The sequence below is a fragment of the Carassius auratus genome, chromosome 5, assembly GCF_003368295.1.
Source record: "Carassius auratus strain Wakin chromosome 5, ASM336829v1, whole genome shotgun sequence".
Classification (NCBI taxonomy): Eukaryota; Metazoa; Chordata; class Actinopteri; order Cypriniformes; family Cyprinidae; genus Carassius; species Carassius auratus.
Window position 1 is genome coordinate 24485707 of NC_039247.1, and position 20957 is coordinate 24506663.

General features: G+C 36.6%; 2 protein-coding genes and 1 pseudogene across 6 annotated transcripts; 1 reads left to right on the forward strand and 2 right to left on the reverse strand.

Moving 5' to 3' along the window:
• Positions 1 to 7: 7 nt before the first annotated feature.
• LOC113082591 (GATOR complex protein NPRL3-like) lies at positions 8 to 20869 on the reverse strand. Of its 5 annotated transcripts, XM_026254170.1 has the most exons (15): positions 11991 to 12057; positions 11369 to 11577; positions 10743 to 10812; positions 9516 to 9554; positions 8587 to 8719; positions 7195 to 7269; positions 4995 to 5148; positions 4827 to 4908; positions 3893 to 4030; positions 3375 to 3531; positions 2571 to 2677; positions 2276 to 2405; positions 1438 to 1627; positions 1153 to 1345; positions 8 to 378 (listed from the first exon to the last, which is right to left on the reverse strand). In XM_026254170.1, exons 1-15 carry the CDS (start codon positions 11996 to 11998, stop codon positions 213 to 215), a joined length of 1851 nt encoding a protein of 616 aa, XP_026109955.1. In that variant the 5' UTR covers positions 11999 to 12057; the 3' UTR covers positions 8 to 212. The 5 variants fall into 5 exon arrangements, with proteins under 5 accessions (XP_026109955.1, XP_026109970.1, XP_026109963.1 ...); XM_026254185.1 differs by lacking the exon at positions 9516 to 9554; XM_026254178.1 differs by having other exon boundaries at positions 11369 to 12051.
• LOC113082658 (hemoglobin cathodic subunit beta-like) lies at positions 16212 to 17014 on the reverse strand. Its single transcript, XM_026254204.1, has 3 exons — positions 16854 to 17014; positions 16521 to 16743; positions 16212 to 16415 (listed from the first exon to the last, which is right to left on the reverse strand). The coding sequence occupies exons 1-3, from the start codon at positions 16943 to 16945 to the stop codon at positions 16287 to 16289; spliced, it is 444 nt and encodes a 147-aa protein (XP_026109989.1). The 5' UTR covers positions 16946 to 17014; the 3' UTR covers positions 16212 to 16286.
• Positions 18441 to 20087, forward strand: LOC113082678 (hemoglobin subunit alpha-like; annotated as a pseudogene).
• Positions 20870 to 20957: the final 88 nt, after the last annotated feature.

A 20957-nucleotide genomic window follows, 5' to 3' on the forward strand; every position in this document is an offset into this window, starting at 1 on the left:
CATCACAACCCCTGAACTGTTTATTAAAATAAACTGCATATGAGGTAAAATCATGACAACATAAAAATCTTTGGTCAGTACAGTTACATACACAATAGATTATGTGAGTCTCACTTCGTAATCCACTTGTGAATCTCAGCATTTCGCTTATTTAAGCCACTGTTGATGAGCAATCACGTCACAGCGTCGTCAGACTCACAGTAAGTTGAAGTTTAGTCTGGTGGACACTGGAACAGAGAGATGATGGGGTCCTCGTGGTTGGTTATCACTAAGACACTGCGAAACTTATCGTATAAAGTTTTCAGCTGCGAGCGACGCATGTTCTCATTGTACATGATCTCTTCCAAGTGATGATGGCCTCTGAAATAATGCAACAGCCTAAAGAAAGACAACAAGATGCTAATTTACATGCACCCAAATCATCTGTTTATAATCAGACTGAAAAGCCCGTTCAGTCTGACTGAGTTCAATCCAAATGAAATTTTGATTATTAGGATTATTGAAAAAGAAATTAAGCATGTAAACACTTTCAAAAATGCTAAAGCACAGGGCTGTCACATTTATATTTTGATACATTTTACATCTTATGAACGTGCCTATGTTAATCTAGGCATGTCTCTTTCATTTATGTTTATTCTGTCTGTATGTCTCGTGTCTTAAAGTGATAGTTCACCCAAAAAATGAAAATTCTGTCATTAATTACTCGCCCTCAAATCTTTCAAACCCCTAAGACCTTAGTTCATCTTTGGAACACAAATTAAGATATTTTTGATGAAATCCGAGAGCTTTTTGACCCTGTATGAATAAAGTAGTATTTTTTTTTTTTTTTTTTTATAGCCTCACAAAATTGTGATTTAACCACTGATGTCACATGGACTATGTTTCTGGGTCTTGAATTTTAGTTTTTTCGAAGATCTTAGGGGTTTGGAACGAAATGAGGGTGAGTAATTAATAACAGGATTTGGGTTTTTGGGTGAACTATCCCTTTAAAACCTGGTCAGTGGATGAGACTGAATATTTACTAAATATCTGCTGAAAGCTGGACTGAATTCATTACGATTTATGAAAATTAGTGCATGTAAACCTACTCCTTGTTCTGTACAAAACTAGGTTTGAGATTGTAAAAACAAGCTCTAAAAGACATTCCGTCACCTGGCGAACAAGCGCAGGTCCTCTGGGTTCTGCGCTGCTGGGACACGGAGGATGGTCTGCCGCTCATGTTCGGTCAGGCTGGCCAGGAGCGTTTCTGTCATTCTTTTATTGAGAGGGGAGTCTCCTCCCGTCTGGAGCTCAGCGCTGGAGTTATCCATACTGGGACTCGTGAGGGTCATGTCATCGCTACTTGCTGCAGAGGGAAAATCAGAGAAACTACTGAGACTTTATTTGATCATAAGAGTATCTTTCAAGTGCTAAGTTGGAGCTGACTGGGTCACATACTGGGAGAGCCGAAACTGAGGGCGCTGGGTGTGCTCAGACTCCGGCCTGTAACACGTGTGACTAGGGGTGGCTCCTCCTCCTGAAGACCAGGCTCCTCCTCAATGGGCGGGACCAGCAGACAAACATACGTGTGGAGCTGAAACAGCAGCCGGTGCTGCAGCATCCAGACCACCATCTGAATGAGCTGGGCCTGCTCAGATAGTTACAGCATCTTTTAACATTCACATATCACTGTTGCACTTCGCTGCCTTCACATATCATTGTTGCATTTTGCTGTCTACGGACAGTTTCAAACTGTTTGTCAAAGCATCCATTACTCCGTATTTCACCATGGTATGAATATATCCACACAAAACAAATGATCTGCAAAATATATCTGAAGGAAAAAAAATTGGTTTTCTAAGACTATTAAATGCAAAAATAAATATACAATTATTTAAATAATTATTTAGATTTTATAATTTATATTATACAATTATTTAGATACTTATATAAATGTACATAATTATTTTTATTTAATTTAATTATTTTATTCCTGAATGCACTGTAAGTCGCTTTGGATAAAAGCGTCTACTAAATGCATAAATGTATTTAATTACATTTTTATTTTATTTATAGAATTATTTCATACATAATTCTTCATACTTTTGATTAAAATGCATTACAAATGGTCACATATGATTTTTAGCCGCAAAAATTAACGCTCAGATTGGATCTTAAATTCTGCATGCCCCCATGCATAACTTCATAATGCCCCTGAACTTCTTTCCATTGGAAATGAATGACTTCCTCTCTGATGTTTGTGATAGATAGTGAAATGATGACCTTAGACTCTTACCTCGTGCACAGGGGCATCCAGTGGATTCCTGAACTCAGACAGAGACACCGGAAGTGAGAACTTTGCTAACATCGAGGGCAGGTCATGACCTGGAAATTGGAGGGCAAACTGCTCAGCCAGAGGAGAGTAGCTGGGGGAGGGAGACACAAAACAATGAATTATGTTTGCCTTGAGATTTTTAAAGGAATTACAGCTTTTTTGTTAAAAACTGAGAATATTTTACAGTCTGTGCAACAGACAATACATGCAAATTTAAAGGTTTACATTTATTTTAGTTTTTTAAGAATATACTTACATGCAGATGTTTGCGTGGGGAGACAGCATATACACGTTGTTCTCACAGAGAGGATAGATAATGATAGCTTTACCCCAGTATACCAGATGAGCAGCTATCTGGAAGACCTGTGGGAAGCAATGTAACATTTAAGATCAGTAATATTCAACCACTAGGGACCCGAGCAAACCTCCAAGGGGACTCAAGACACAACAAGATTTAAAATAAGTGAAAACAACTAAACAACTAACAACTAAATATATATATTCTTAAAAACCTCACTATTATAATTTTTTTTTTAACTGCATGTGCATTTTTATAATGATTTGACACTTTTTGGGTTATGCCAGGCCCTAAAATATTTTATCAGGTAGAAATTGTTCTTAAAAATTCATAGTATTAATTGTAATCCAGTAAACCACGAATAACGAAAAGTAAATTCAAATCATTCATTTGTTCACAAACAGGAGTTCCAGGCTTATTAATATTGTGAACAATACAGAGCCTCGGAGTCATAAAGGTTGACAATCACTTTTTCACTTTTGAATGAATTCATTTTTTAGATTAAAAATAATCGATCTGTATCCAAAACATTAGACATAACGTTATCACAACATAATTGTTTTGTGTTGTCTGTCCACTAGGTGGCAGTATAAGACTTATTACAACAACAACAAAACAACTCAGTGACTGATAGTGTAACTTTCCATTTTACTCTCTAACCCAGCATCAGTTTTTCACCAAGAGTAAACCTGCAGCTCCTTTTTGTCAAACCAATGGAACATTTCAATACGTCAGACATGGAGGAGGACAAGGCTGTTTGACCTGCAGGAGAGCCAGGTCAGTGTCCTGGGCCAGCTGCTGCAGGTTCTTGACGGCTGAGCAGGTTTTGATGAGCCGCACTAGAGCAGGAGAGCAGTCCAGAGGGAGCTGAGCTAGCAAGGCCTTCTCGTTGTCCAGCAGCAGCAGTGCGTGATACGGCCTGCAGGGGGCACAGCGTCACAACACAGCAGTTCAAATCACACTCAGGTCTTAATAGCAAGTGCACTTGATCATGCAGAAGAGACTAAGGCCGTGTTCAGAATTTCATATAACCTTACTGGTCACAATATCTTAATACTCACTTGCTGGAGTAAATCTTCATACTGTGCACTAAGAGTACATGGATAACCTACTACTATTTTTGCCAAAAAATGAGGTGTATTGCATGCCATAGTTCAGTGTGATCAAACTAAAGAGTATTGGAAGAAGCAAATTAGCCATTTCCATTTTCCAGAAAACAACTGGATGCAATTTGCTGAATTGCAGCTTGATAAATAAACTGAACATAAACTGTAACTCACCGAATGGCCTTTAGGCTGCGCTCAAGAGCTTCTGGTGGGATGTGTTTCCCTCCCACATGGTGGATTTTGTGTGGCAGGCAGAAACTGACCTCAAGCCAGTTATTAACGTGAAGCCGGACAACTCCAGTTGTGCAGAGGCTGAAAACAATACACAATATCATCACGACTAAAAAAATGACAAGAGCTTTTCTTTTAGTGCAGAGCATGAACAAAAGCAAATAGCTGTTTGTCAGCAACATATTTAGGTTTATGAGTTTCATGCTCAACGATTTAAGTTCAAGCATCAATAACAATCCTGAAACACGACTGCAATCAAACATAACATGATGCATGATTTAGCCTGAACAGGGCATAAGGGAGTGCAATATCTTTCAATAATATCATAATTGTTTTAATGATGTGGAAGCTGGAATTATCACTCACCATGCAAAAACGAACAAAAATATAACTTTCAAAACGGTTGAGCATCTCTGAAAAAAACAGTGTGGTGTTTAATTCCTGAATGGAATTCTAAGTGTGAATTTGATTTGCTTGGTAATAGCCTACAATGTCTTACTATTCTAATAGAATTGATTAATTAATTGTAAGAATTTAATATGAAAGATGATGCACACATCTAACAAGGTAAGGAAAAAAAAAAATTAAAGCTGCCCCTGAAAATCATTTATGTGGCAAATACTGACTAATGAAAAAGTTCATATTTATCACTGCAGTGAACTGACCACCACACACAATATGAAGAATATGAAAAGCTAAACCAGCTAAGGTACAAACACCAAAAGATCTTCAGCAAAATATCATCTAATCATTGTTTTAGACATTGTTTTTTTTTTTGGTAAACCTCACACAATCCTTCAAAACCATTACAGCTCTAACTAACCGACTAGATGACAGGAGTGTTTGGGTAAATGTTGTTCAATATAAACCAACTCACCTGTCATAAGCCTCTTTAAGGTCTCTTGCTAATTTACACTTGGGAAGGATTTGGCGAAACGGCGACTGTGGAGTGCTGTCCGCTGTAATGACAGGTAAACAGCGCGGTGAAAATGACGCAGCACCTTCAGTAACTGTGAGTGCAGGACAAACACTAGAGATGTCTCACTCTCGGTCATGGTGGTGACCTCGTCCTGCACTGCCAGCATGAGCTTGGCCTCTCTGGTGAGGTACTGACACCTGCGCTCCTCGTGCTGCAGGGCGATGGCGATGCGACGGGACAGGTTATGCATGCAGTTGATGACCGAGGCGTCTGCATTGGCCTGTAGACGGCAGAAAATCCAGATGGAAGATGGTTATTGTTCAGCTGATCATTTATTGCTCTTAACTATTATTAGTTCATTAAACATCATTAAAAATGCAATGATTGATGCATACACCTCTTCTATGATAACCATGTTTTAATTTGTATGTACACTAATTTTGATATTTCGCGGGGACTTACAGTAAAACATTTCAAACTGTCCTGAAATCATAATGAAAACGGACTCTTTAAAAATATGAAACATTATGAAGTTCTGCATACTCTTCTAAAGAGGGATACATAAATAAATAAATAAATATAAATATGTGAATAAACACAATTTCAAATTCTAACTCAAGCTCATTGCTTAATGTACTATTTGTATTTCCCTTTCCTGGACACAGTTCTTTGTCTCTGACAATAAAATACAATAAAGTTCTTTGTTTTTTTGCTTCTAACTTGTTTGTCTTGTTTGACTTCACAATGCCTGAAATTTTATTTTCAGACATGGAGCCATCGTGCGTGTGCAAAGCGCCAGAGTTACATGATTATTAAATATTTATGTAAATTAATCTTTATTAAACATAAAAGTGTCTTTCAGAGTTACATGCATTATTCCACAAGTTACTGAAAAATCAAAAATTGATATTCTCTAAGTATTTGATGAGTGGGTCATGGAAGTATGCAACTTTTTGTCTATGTCTATTCATTTATTTCAAAATTAAAAATGCAGTAACTCATGACTTGAATACACACCCCTTCTATGATAAACAATATCTGTTTTAAAACAGATTGGTAACACTTAGAAACCTTCATGTTTAATGCATTAAAATGGGTTATTAAAGGGTATAATGCATTACTACTAGTCATAATGTGTATATTTAAGAGGGGGCATAAAGTACAACCTAATATTTTATTGAATATTCTCTTGAATCAGATGGTAAATTTGCAGATTAATGGTGGGCACAGTGACAGAGGGAGTGGGCATGCTGGAGAACTGATAGGAGTGTGAGTTTGCGTTTTCTGCAGCTGGAGCTGTGCCTCAGGCCTCTGGCGTGTCGAGTCATGGTGGCTCAGGGGTGGGTCTGGTCGTGTGCAGGCTGATTGTGCAGAGAACAGAGTCCCGCCTCCCTGTCAGTCTGCCTGATAGACAGCACTCTGGAGGTTTATCACAACCCACACCCTTTCTGAGAAGCCAGAACTAAACACTTGACCTCAGACAGCTTCACAAACAGCTGATTCACTATACAGTGCCTCCACCAAGTACTTAGACAATGAGGTCAATATTCTAATAGTATACATTTTATTGCAATGTGAGTCAAACCGTGATCAAACCAAATGATGAAAGTCTTCAGATACTGTACATCTTGCACCTTAATTTAGAACAAAGTACTGTTGTTTTATACTGCATATGTGTGATTGTGTATTTCGTTAAAATGCATTGCATTTGGTGAGATATTTTATATATTTAATGTCATGATAATCATATTTTAAGTTTATTTTAATATTTTTGTTGCATTTCATGATAGTATATTAAATGACAAACTTTTAAACTGACAAAAATGTCATTTTATACATTCAAATGCATATATTTTATTTCAGTATATAAAAAAAATCATGAGCAATCATCCTATCATGAATTTAAATTGAACTATTTTGCACATCACTGTTTAAAATACAGTGGGCAACAAAAATATTAAAATTAACTTAAAATGTGTGATTATTATGTTTATTATATTTATATGAAATATATAAAATATCTAACCAAATGCAATGCATTTTAATGAAAAAAACACAACATGTTGTTTTATTCTATGTAACTTACTCCATAACAAACTTGTACATTTTGTAGGAAATTTGTGCTTGTGCGCTTTCTTTAAAATAACTTGGTTTGATAATTTCTATATTTAATGTCATGACAGTCACACCTTTTTAGGTGTCTCAATACTTCTGTCTAAATTTGTTTTTCACTTGAATTCATTATAGTATATTAATTTCTAAACTTTTCACATAGAAAAGTCTTAATAGATTTGTGTTCAAGAGTTTAAATGTATTGTTTTCTTACCCTTAATGCAAAAACGACACTGAACAGGATCATGGTGGGCAGATCTCTTTTGGGCGAGGGGTCAGTTTTGGAGACCTGGTGAAATAACATAATTAATAAACGGATTTACATTAAGCTCATTTTATTATTAAGCATATATTTCATGGAGAAATGAGCAATGATAAATAATGTTTTTTTTCCCTTTAAGCGTTGCATTGTAACAGTACGTTAACTGAATGTTGCATAAAGAGTACTGTAGTTCAGTAGTCTTTTAAGAAACTACTAATTATTTTTTACATTTGAGAAATAAATGTGAACTTTTAAGTATGTGTATGCAGATTATACCTTCACTGTGCATGTGTGCAAGTTAGTGTAACTGATGCAATTTATGACGCAGCATAGATAACAGACAAAGTGATCTTTTAATAATCAGAATCAATACTGAATTTACTTGTAGCTTGAATTTATTTATTATGAATCTTAGCTGTTAAATTATGCTCAAATTTGTGTTCAACAAATGCAAAGTGTTTGTTTGCAGGAGAAGCACTTCTTTCTACAGTGGACTCCTCCTAACATATATTTTCTGTCAAACAGAAGGTGGAGCTCTTAGCCTGTGTTCATGCACCACACATAGACTCCTGATGACTTAAACATGAGATGTTTATGTGAAGAATAAATGGTTACTAAACTGCACAGTTCAAAATAATTTCCTTCACTCTCAGACTATGAAATATAATAACAGCAATATAACATTCAAAGGTTTGTGGTCAGCATGTTTTTATTTATTATGTTATTATTTAACAATTAAAAGAACGAAAGACTTAAACTACTTCAGTCTGTGTGCATTGAATTTATTTAATACACAAGTTTTACAATTTGAGTTGAATTACTGAAAAAAATAAACTTTTCCATGACATTCAAATTCATTAAGATGCACCTGTTTGTATTTATTCGTAATTTTATTTTGAAGAAATAATTAATACTTTTATTTGCAAGGATGCACATTGAGCAAAAGTGCCGGTCAAGACATGTATAATGTTACAAAACATTATTTTTCAAATAAATCCTCTTCTGTAGCACTTTCTACTTTGGTTTCCAGAGAAATATTAGCAGCACAACTCTTTTCAACATCGATGATAATAATAATAAATGTTTCTTGATCAGCATATTAGAATGATTTCTGAAGGATCATGTGTCACTGAAGACTGGAGCAATGATGCTGAAAATACAGCTTTGCAACACAGGAATAAATGGCATTTTAAAACAAAATAAAATACAAAAGACTCATTTTAAATTGTAATATTATTCCACAACTTCTGCAAAATCTTAAGAGACCCCAAACTTTTGAACGATATCCTATGTCTTTTAATAACTGGCCTGAAATCTTTCATATAGAGATTTAGCTCGTCTCACCTGAATTGTATGTGGAGGCTGTAATAAGGTTGGATGTCCGACGAAGCGCACATTGTCTATTTTTAGCTCAAACTTCTTGCCGCACATATCAGACTTGGTGGCCAGGATGGTGGCGAGAATAACATCAGAAAACCTTTAAAAGGAGAGGAGTAGAAAGAAGAATAAAGGACAGTGATCAGAACAAGTGCGACTAAAATCAGTGCAATTAAAGTGGAGGGTCCGATTGGCTTTCAAGCTCTAATCTACTCAGCACTGAGAATTACACAGTCTGAGCTATATTTCTAGGGGATTCACAAGGGAAGGATGATTGGACAAGTGATTTGGTGATCCGGACTCTTTTTCCTGATCTAAATACACCACTAACCTCTAAACTGTGTGAATGTTTGGTGACTAAATCAATCTGGCAGAGACCTGTTTATAGTTCATCCATTCAGACAAGGCTTCATAGAGAGGATTAAACCCCAAGAATGCCAAAATTAATTGGTCTGATTTATACATTTAATCACTTTCTTGTGAGGAAGAAAAATGAAAGGAAGACAGGTCTTTAAGTGTACTGAGTTCATGAACATTGCATTAATGCAGGCCCACCACCTATACAACTTTTGGCTGAATGACATTTCTAGATTGCAAGATTAACCCACATGATTTATTATTATGGGATAATGTCTTTTAAAACAAAATTATAACATTGCAACTTTTTTCAGATATCTTACTGCGACCCAAGTTGATACTATGAACTTAGATTACATAAATAGTAAATAACACACAATTACTCACAGTTTCCCAGATTACATTTGCCATTGAATGCATACATATGTGATCTAGAAATATACATAATATGCCAGACAAATTATAAGGGAGAAAGTGTGAACAAAGGTGGGGTGCTCTGGAGAAAGGAGAGGTGGTTCAGAATGGTGGTTCAATCTTACCCTTCTACCAACTGTTCATCAGTTAGTGGAGTTTGTTCACTGAAATGGGAATAGGGCCATAAAGAAAGGAAGAAGAAAAAAATAGGAAAAATGCAGCAGACAAGTCGGCAGGATGCATGACATAAGGGTGACAAAAACAAACCAAATTTTAAGATTGGTCAACCAGGACAACAAGTTTTTTTTCTTCAAAAAAATTGTGATAACTTTTTTTTTTTTTTTTTGCATGTTTTTGAATTATCATCTACTTTTAACTAATTTCTCTTCTGGATCAAATATTGTGTTTCTTAAAGGTATAGTTCACCCAAAAATGAACATTTGCTGAATATGCACTCACCCAAGACCATCCAAGATGTAGATGGGTTGTGTCTTCTTTAAAACGGATATGGAAACAATTTACTTTGCAACACCAATGCTCACCAATGGATCCTCTGCAGTGAATGGGTGCCGTCAGAATGAGAGTCTAAATAGCTCATAAAAACCACAATAATCCACATGACTCCAGGCCATCAGTAAATGTCTTGTTTATCACAAACGTGCAGTTTTTCACTTCACAAATCCATCAAGGCATCTGTTTTGCACTGTTTTTGCTTGTAAATGTTTTCGATTGGTGCATATTTATCTACTGATTCAAAATAATTTTGATGTTTTTGTTGGTTGTGTTTTACTGGAGAAAGAAATATTATGAATCAATGGTTTGGAAGCAACGGTTTAAAGTTAAACCACCTTAATGATGGATTTGCCTATTACAAAGACACAGCATTTCACTTCACAAGACATTAATCGAGGGACTGGAATCTTGTGGATTTTTGTGAAGTTTCTATCTGCTGTTCGGACTATCATTCTGACGGCACCCATTCACTGCAGAGGTGAGTGAGTGATGTAATGCTACATGTTCTGATGAAGAAACAAACTCATCTAGCCTGGCCTGAGGGTGAGCACATTTACATTTGTGCTTGAGCTATTCCTTTAAGTACTCACTAATGACCATCTATAATATCCAGAAAGCAATCTAAAATCAACCAGTACAAAAACATATGACACAAGAGAACATGAAGAACAAATGGTGGCACAGGTGATCTCTTAACATGCCACCAGGGATTACTGCATGCAGAAAATGCAGAATGGAATGAAAACACAACTCTAGTATTATTTTACAACAACATGCATAGTTATAAAAGAACTTAGAAAAGGAAAAATAAACCCTTAATTCTGGTCTTTGCATAATACCTTGAATCACCATCCTGGTCCTCTATAGAGTCACCTGAGGTATTCAAGACATACGGACTCCGCTGTTTTGCTTTGATGAAAGAGAATACACACCTTGAAAAGGACAATTCTTTATATGTATAGTGTAAAGTGATATGACTGAGTGTGTTATAGCAGTGTGAACGTGTCTGATTGATACTCAAATGTGTGACCCTGGAGCCCAAAAGCACTCTTAAGTAGCAAGGATATATTTGTAGCAATAATGAACAATACACTATATGGGTCAAAATTATTAATTTTTCTTTTATGCTAAAAATCACTAGGATATTAAGTAAAGATCTTGTTCCATGAAGATATTTTGTAAATTTCCTACCGTAAATATATCAAAACGTACATTTTGATTAGTAATATGCATTGCTAAAAACTTCATTTGGACTTGAACTTTTTCAATATTTAGATTTAGATTAGTTGTATCTCAGGCAAATATTGTCCTATCCTAAAAAACTATACTTCCAAGGAATGCTTATTTAAAAATGAACCCTTATATTTTGTGGTCCATGGTCACATACACAAAGTAAACATCATCTACAGTCTCCAGTGCAGAGGGCAGCATTACATGCAGAAGAAGAGGAAGCAGGAACACTTACACGTTGCTGATGAAGTCTTTTCAGATACCCTCTGAAACGGGTATCGGAAGAGCAGTTTATTTCCTCTACTGCCAGAGCTCACTAGTATAACACTTATGGGACTTGTCTTTTCTCCATTTGGCAGCAGGCTGGATTCAGACTGTTTCCACATCAGCTCAGCATCTGCATTTATATCTTCAGACCACTGCTTGTACATCCTGATGCGTTTTCTTAAGTAATATTATAAGTATATATCTCTTAAGTATAATCTCAAGCGAACTCAGTTTGCAGCTGGAGCTAAAAACGTGCAATGTAGTATTTACTTTACAGGTTTGGACAAGTGTGGACAACTAAAGGCTGGCACTGCATGATAATTTAACTGAACGAGTATAAAACATCTGGTGCATTTGTTCAAATGCATCTCAAATAACATGGAAAAATAAAACAATTGACCTGAAATTGAGGTAATAGCAGCATGACAAATTGCTCATGACCTGCTCGCTAGCCAAAACCAAATGAACGCAAATCAGTCACAAAATCAAAATATTTTATCTATCAGTCACCTCCTGGAGCCATGTGAATATATGAAACTAATCTAACAGGTAAGTTTATCAATGAAAGCTTGATAAGTGTTATACTTAACTGAAACATACAGCATTACAGTAGATCAGTGTTTGGTGTTGCACAAGGTGTGCCGTGCAAATACAGATGACTGGATGCAAAGGTTCCGCCTATATCCCTATCGTATTTAATGAATTAATGAAGTTTGTTTTACACGTTTTAAACTTTTTTCTGCTTGAAGCACTTCCGATGTTTACATTTTTATTAACTGACAACTTGAAAAAGGTAAAAATAAATATAGCCTAATTTAGTTATATTAGTTGCATTGTCTTTTCTAATTTACCCTTTAATCATGATGTAGCCTACTGTCTTATGCCGCTCACTTTATACTTCTAAGATGTGATCAACCCTGTACAAGTGAGATGATGTAGCCTAAATGTGTGGATTTTAGGAAACATGAAATGTTAGCTATAAAATAGCCTAAATGAGCCACTTAAATTCAGGGGTATAATAAATAGATAAATAAACTTACAAAATGAGAAGAATTTTCCTCTGGTAGCCTACGTGCATTTGTAATAAATAAACAAATAAATACAATTATAATTATAAAATGAAAGTAAAAGTCGTGACATCTGACAAGTATGGTAATTAAACCATACTCGGAATTGGTGCTCCCATCCAAGTACACGCACACACACACACACACACACACACACACACACACACACACACACACATGTATCTGTGAATTGTGGAGACTTTCCAAAATCTTCTATTACTTTTATACTGAGCAAACAATATAATATTTTCTATCCGCTAACCCAGCCCTAACCCTAAACTTACTCATAACAGAAAACCTGTTTGCATTGTTACCCTTTCGTGATAAACATAATTTACTATTTTTAATCATATTTTACCCTCTTGGGGACTTGAGGGTAACCCATTTTTTGCAGCAATCCAAACCCAGTGGACTAAAACTGTTATTGAGGGAACTGATTCTGGATCAGCCTGCAGCATCTGGCTCACTGTCCATTCTAACAAACCCTAATAACTCCTCTGTTCCTGTTGAACTATGAGCTGAGGCGACACATGCTGCTGTGACTTAAACTGAAGATTAGATCAAATTTTGAAACATTTATGCAGAATTCTTGGTAAAATCACTGACTATTCAGACATCCCATGTTTGAATTTAGACAATCCATTGTTGTCTTATCTGCATGTTTGCAGATTTATATAATTAAAATATCCCCTTGTATATAATATTGTGTGTACACTTATGCAATTTTACTCTCTTCTCAATTTGAATCAGTTCTTTAATGCTAAATAACAGGAAAACTCTCAAAATATGGACATAAAACACAATAAAGATGTATCAAGAAATCTGAATTAAAAGAGAAGGACACAAAAGTTTCCTTATATCTTTCATTTGCCATTACCTAATGTGCCAGAACTCTGAGATCCAGAACCATCCTTGTAGTCTAATAATGTCTATATAATGCACATATATCTGCATATCTCCAAGTCTGCAACCACTGCTAATGCTGAATGTAGAGGTGGAACCTCTGGATTATTCTGATGGACCTTTGAAATCTGGTGACTCCGGTAAGAGAGTACAGGGCTCAGAGTCACATCCAAGAAAGCTTTAATGAGTTGGGTTAATACAAGCCACGGTGGTGAGCATTAAGGTATAAAGGCAAAAGGTATTGAGTATTTGGGGTGTGTATGTGTGGTCTGAAATAGAGGAAATTTGTGAAAATTAGCTATTACAGTCTTTCTATTAACTTACTACAGATGTTAAATATTTACATTCTGAACATAAAAAGATAAATAATCATCAGTGGTCTGAAAATCACTTACAAATTAACAATTATGATAGTGTAGCATCTCAAATTATCTTAAAATGGCTAACAGATCAAGATGTTAAAATAGCAACTGCACTATTGCACGTGAAACTAGCATGTTAGCTTCCCAACGCAGATTAACAAATAAAATATTACCGTGCAAATATGGGCTTACAAGATTAACATAACATCATCACAATAACATCACCATTATGAACACGCATGTTTCTGCTAGAGAATGCAAAATAACTTTCTTTTCTGCATGAATGCACACAACATCTCATCTTGATCAGGAAGGGCAGCAGGTTTGCGTGAGAGCATCTGCACGCAGAGTGAGGCCAAGACTTTTGGACAACGGCCTGGTGTCAAGAAGGGCAGCAAAGACACCACTTCTCTTTAAGAAAACTGTCATGGACAGATTGAAATACTGCAGGAAGTACAAGGACTGGACAGCAGAGGACTGGTGCCAAAGTTATTTTCTCTGAAGCTCCCTTCCAACTGTTTGGGACATCTGGAAAATCAACTGGTGAACACATCCATGATTCTTTTTGCTGATCCAACAGTGAAGCATCCTGAGACCATCCATGTGTGGGGTTGTTTTTCAACCAAAGGAGTGGACTTTCTCATAATTCTGCCCAAAAACACTGCCCTGACTAAATAATGGTCTCAAAACGCCCTCCAAGAGTGATTTCTTCCAACGATCCGTGCATTTTCCAGCATGATGGATCACCATGCCACAAAGCAAGATTGATAAAGAATTGGCTCAAAGATAATTATATTGAAATTTTGACTCTGTGGCCAGGCATCTCAATCCCACAGAGAACCTGTGATCTGTCCTCAAAATGCAGGAGTGGGCGAGCAGAAGCCCACAAATTGTGATCATCTCTGAGAACTAATAAGACAAGAATGGATCTCCATCAGTCAGGATTTGGCTCACAAGCTAATATCCAGCATACCAGAGCGAACTGCAGAGGTGATGAAGAACAAGGTCAACACTGTAAATATTGACTCATTATATATATTTTTTGCCAATAAAAGCCTTTAAAAAAATATGACATGCTTGTCATTGTTTTTCAGTATACCATAGAAACGTGGAAACATAATCTAAAAATACTGAAGCAGCAAACTTTACATAAATGTATGTCACTGCCAAAACTTTTGGCCATGACTGTATATGGCTCAGTGTCTTCAAGGAAAGGTTTCTGTATATAGCACCGGAGCTCCCCAGGACTGCGTTCTCTCCCCACTGCTCTTCTCCCTGTACACTAATGATTGCACATCTAAGGACCCCTCTGTCAAGCTCCTGAAGTTTGCAGACGACACCACACTCATCGGCCTCATTCAGGACGGTGACGAGTCTGCTTACAGACAGGAGGTAAAAGAGCTGGCTGTCTGGTGCAGTGTCAACAACCTGGAGCTTAACACGCTCAAAACAGTGGAGATGATCGTGGACTTCAGGAGAGACCCCTCTGCACTCCCCCCACTCACCATCATGAACAGCCCTGTGACTGCAGTGGAGTCATTCAGGTTCCTGGGAACCACTATCTCTCAGGACCTGAAGTGGGACATTCACATTGACTCCATCGTAAAAAAGGCCCAGCAGAGGTTGTACTTCCTCCGCCAGCTGAGGAAGTTTAACCTGCCACAGGAGCTGCTGAAACAGTTCTAATCCACCATCATTGAATCCATCCTCTGCACTTCAGTAACTGTCTGGTTCAGCTCAGCTTCTAAATCTGACCTCAGAAGACTACAGAGAGTAGTCCGGACTGCTGAGCGAATTATCGGTTCAACTCTCCCTTCTATTCAAGAACTGTACTTATCCAGAGTGAGAAAAAGGGCTGTCAAAATCACTCTGGACCCCTCACATCCAGCACACTCCCTCTTTGAACTGTTGCCATCTGGTCGACGCTACAGAGCACTGAGCACTAGAACGACCAGACACAGGACCAGTTTCTTCCCTCAGGCAATCCATCTTATGAACAGCTGATAATAAGGGCAACACACTACACTTTATATTTATATACACATACACTTTATTTATCTAACACACATACTTAGTATACACTTAAATTTTGCACACAATATATATGTACATACATAACTTCATTTTGTAATATACCTGCCTACAATTGTCATTTGTATATTGTCATTCACTATCTACTTATTTGTATTTTTTATTCTTTTATTATGTGTTTTATGTTCTGTCGCTGTCATTCTGTTGTACTGCGGAGCTTCTGTCACGAAAACAAATTCCTCGTATGTGTAAACATACCTGGCAATAAAGCTCATTCTGATTCTGATTCTGATTCTGATTCTGAGGTTTCAGTAAGATTACAGATGTGCGCCCTCTAGTGGTATAATATGAAAGTGAAACTAAAGGAAGAAACTTTCCTATATTGAAAATGATGACAAATGAAAAGATAAATGAAAAAATACTGGAAATGAAAATACTCAAAATCCCATCCCTTGACTGAATGATTTATTTATATTCTTTTTGAAATCTTTAATGCATTGAATCATGATTGAGGCAGGGATCTTCAGTGGTAACGGCTGGAGAGAGCGGCCACAACGACGGACAGGAATTTCTGCCAGGTGGCCTGAACAGCGGGGTTGAACTCGGACCTAAATGAAGTCGCAACGACGATGGTGAGACAGTCGGCCAACAGCTGTGTGAATCAGGAAAACGTGCATTTGTTAGGCAACAACAGTCGAGGTGCTACGATATCCTTATCATAAGCTCAAACTTGGAAAATAAAGAAGTAGGCATTTACCCTGAAGTTGTCTGGATCAACGTTGAGTGTGTTGCAGTGCAGCTGGCTGAGCTCAGAGTAAGTGGCTTTGATGCCATCCAAGTTCTTCACGGCTTTGTCTAACGCATTTAACACGGTTTTCCCATGGTTTGCCACCTTGAGATTAGCCAGGACTGCAGACGCACTGGAAAGGTTTCCAAAGGAACCGAAATACCTCTGTGTCCAGGGATATACAATCAGCACTCTGTCATGTGAAAGAATGAAAACACGTAAATCCAACACATGTTCAATATGCATCACTGACTGAACAAGCTGTTGTGTATGTCATCATTTAGCCACACACTGTTAAATTACCTTGCCAGAGTCTGGGGTCCGATTTTATCGACTTTGATTTTGCCCCAGACACTTGCAATAGTCTTGCGCTCGGAATCCGACCACTCCACCATTGTGATTATCTCTTTACTTTTTTAACTAGTGTGAATGCTGAACATAGATGCGCGCGGAGTTTTTATTTAGAGCTTCTTGCGCTCTCCGCCCACATCAGCCGCTAAGATTAATTGGCCATGTGTGTGGTATAGCCTAGTTGGATCCGATCCTAGTTAATGTTGCATTTTGATTATAAACTACGTAGTTAGATTTGTCAGAAATATATTTCATACATTATCAAATATGTCTGGATCTATCAATCAACAAACCACGACCTTTACGTGTTTTGTGCATGTTTAATCAAGGCTTTGCATGTGACCTGTCTAAATCCAAACTTTATTTACACTATAGTTATTAACGAAACCACTAGCCAGAGGAAAGAATTATTAACAAAATCAATGGCAACTCATTAGAGTAGACTATTCAAATTAATATTATAATATATGGACACATTAATAAGCAGCAACCAGCTGAAAAGCTCTGGTGTGGTAGGCTATTTAAATTTTACATCGAATAAACCAAAATGACCCATCTAATAACTAACTGAATTGTTTAGCCTATAGTACAAGCGCCTTTTGCTTTATCTGGACATTCAGACCCTCTCATTAAAAAACTAATTCAAAATTAAAAAACTAATTAAAAAACTAATTAAATTAAAAAACCCATTAAAAAATTGGTCTTAATTTGGTAAACTTTGATAACCGTGACAGACCATGGATGTCCTTTTCCTTTTAAGTTGTCCTAACCTTTAAGTGTCCCCAAATGAGTCCAAAGCATCTCATACATGCAAAGACAGTCATCTGAATATAAACTGTCTTAGTAGAATAATTAAAACAAAACTATTTTTTAGACAAAAAACTAAAACAAAAAAATCCAGTGGACTACATTCAAATACATTCAATATATATATATATATATATATATATATATATATATATATATATATATATATATATATATATATATATATATATATAACCATTCAGTATTTTTGATAAAATACAGAATGATGAAATGAATTGACAAATATTCTGAGACAACCCGATCTCACGGCAATTCGTACATTTTACACGAGGTGGATTATTCGTACGAATTCGTACGACCACACTCGTACGAATAAGCCACCTCGTAAAATACGTACGAATTGGTCGCGAGAGAGCGTGTCTGAGAGGTGGAGCTGATGCGTTTAAAAAAAAAAAAGAAAGAAACGTACACAAAAACGTATTCTTCTCGTTGCCGCAGAATGCTTACTGTCTACCCTCAGACTAAAATACATTTTGCTCATTGGCCTGATCAATCTCTCGACTCTGTCCAAGTGAAGAAACACGGAGAAACTGTTATGATTCTCGAGACATCAACCAATTCAGCACCACCTCTATGGACAGCACCTGGTATGTCGCACATAAGAAGGGCTATATCATTAGCAACCATGTAGCCTAGAACAGCTAAACCTTTAGTTAAGGCATGGGCCTACCTTTAGAGTCTTAGTGCAAAGAGACAACGTAATCAGGAAAAGGAGTACAAACTTCTATTAGAAGAGAGGGACACCAATTTACTTACACTTAACCATTTTCTGAGTACTGAGTATCTGAGTACTGAGATCCATCCAGATAATGGCCATTAAAATTATATAATATTAACCTTTATTGTTCTAAGTGTTCACAGTTTAGCAGCTAAACTTTATCTGTGGGCACGATTCACTTGCATAAGTGTTTTAGTATTTTATGTCATTATTATAAGAACTGATTGGAGCACTATATTGTTTTATGTATAGGTACTTTGTCAATGGTTGTACTGGCTCAAGGACACTTCTCTGTGCCAATCATAACAGACTTGTCCAGCTGTCCAATCAGAGCAGAGTAAGATTATGGAAGGGAGGGGTTTGCTCCGAACTTTCTTTGAACGAATCGTTTCCTAATCATTGGCAAATGACTCATTTATATTAAATGTATATTCTGATAAAATTACAATGTTTTTTGACATTAGATGCATTTAAACATGTTGTAGGGGACACTGCGAAGAAATTGCGAAGTTAGATTTATCAGAAATGTCAAATATCTTCAAATAAGTGTGGATTCAATCATCAAAATCACGAATGGATCTTGGGTATTATGCATGCCACGAAAAAAATCGAAATAAATATTTTTATTGTGATTTATCTAATATCACATTAGCTTTTGTCACTATAGGCGTCCATATGAAAGTCACGTTAAAATTTTACTAAAACAAACGCATTTACATTTTAATAGGGTGACGTCTAATTTGGTTTTATCTTGACAAACATCCTTCCATTTCAATGTTCTCGAAAAACTGTGATAAGCATGGATATCCTGTTCTTTTTGAGTTGCTCTACCCTTTAGGTGCCATTTGGTGTCCCCAAATAATGCTAAAGTATGTGTCATAAACGCAGTAAACTGAATAGAAATTGTTCAGGTAAAGCTGTTGTTAACAGTAATTATTTCAGAAAAAAATTCAATACATTGTTATTGTAAGAGTTGTCACAATTCTTCAGTAAATTCATATCTCTGAATAGGCTTACCGTATTTCTGAGAATTTTTAAAAGATGTATTACATTGCTGATTAATAGTTGATTAAAAACAGCAAAATTAATAATTTGACCATATGTGTCTGAATTATTGGCTGATGTCTCGGAGGTGGAGCTGGGGCGTTATTGGTTGTGGGAGCACCCTTATCCTACACGTAAAACTCTGCTTTTGTAATAACAAGTATCAAAAAATGAGTTTGACAGCTAAGGATAAAGATGTTGTCGAGTCCTTCTGGGGTAAAATCTCTAGTCAGGCTGATGCTCTAGGCCAAGAAGCTCTGGGAAGGTAAGAGCTCTACATTAAAATACATTTTGAGACCTATAGATCAACGTTGAACATTTTTGTCAAAAAAAAAAAAAAAAAAAAAGATTCTTCTTCCCACAGAATGCTTGCTGTCTACGCTCAGACTAAAATATATTTTCCACAGTGGTCTGATTATTCTCTCGGCTCAGCAGAAGTGAAGAAACATGGGAAAAATGTAATGGGAGCCATCACTGATGCTGTGGGCTGAATGGATGATCTTTTTGGTGGACTGAGCTCCTTGAGACGCACACGGAGAGCTGTTGTCAGCGCTGCCCCGTGAATTTATCAATAAAATAGTTTCACAGGTGAAAAAGCACATGATGTTTATCAGTAGCAAGGTTCTTGAAGCAGGTCAACTTAAAGATTCACTGTTACTGGAGATGCTGCTGCTGCTCTCTCTCTCTAATAATTGCAATAATTTCTGCATATAGCCTCCATATCAATAGTGCAAGCCCCTGTTATTAGCTCTAAAATTACGTTTTGGGATTTGGAATGAGGTGCATAGGAAATAAGTTCAACACACGTGATTTTAGGAGGAAACATGAAAGATATCCTACCCCCAGCACTGCACGTCTTGTATGTCTCTTCAAGACTGAGGTGAGACCTTTGAGCAAGATGCCAAAACCCCAACTTCTGCCTGGACACCACAGCAAACATTGCTGCCCACTGCCCCTGGGTGTGTGTTCATGATGTGTGTGTGTGTGTGTGTGTGTGTGTGTTGGTTTTACTACTCCCTGCTGTGTGTGCACTTGGATGGGTGAAATACAGAGCATTTTATAATGTGCTGCACTTAACATTTAGCTCCTTTCCTTTCCTTAAAATGAAAACTGATATAAAGTCACAGCATCAAGGCTTTAATTCTTCTTGGGTATATGTTTATGCATAAAACCAAGTAATACTTAAATAAAAACAAAATGGGTTATATATTCAATATCTCTGTAACTTAATAGATAAGTTGTAAGTTATACATTGAAGTACTGTGTAATATTAATTAACTATGTTTGTGTTTACTAGGTTTAGCATGAGGGTTAGGTTTAGAGTTAGTTGCCTGTTATTTTGCATGATTTATTGTTATTACAATAGTAAGTACATGTAACGTGTAACAAGGGCACCTTAAATAAAGTTCCCAAAAATTACATCTGTTATTCCTTTCTGTAATTACATTAATTAATCTGTTGACCCA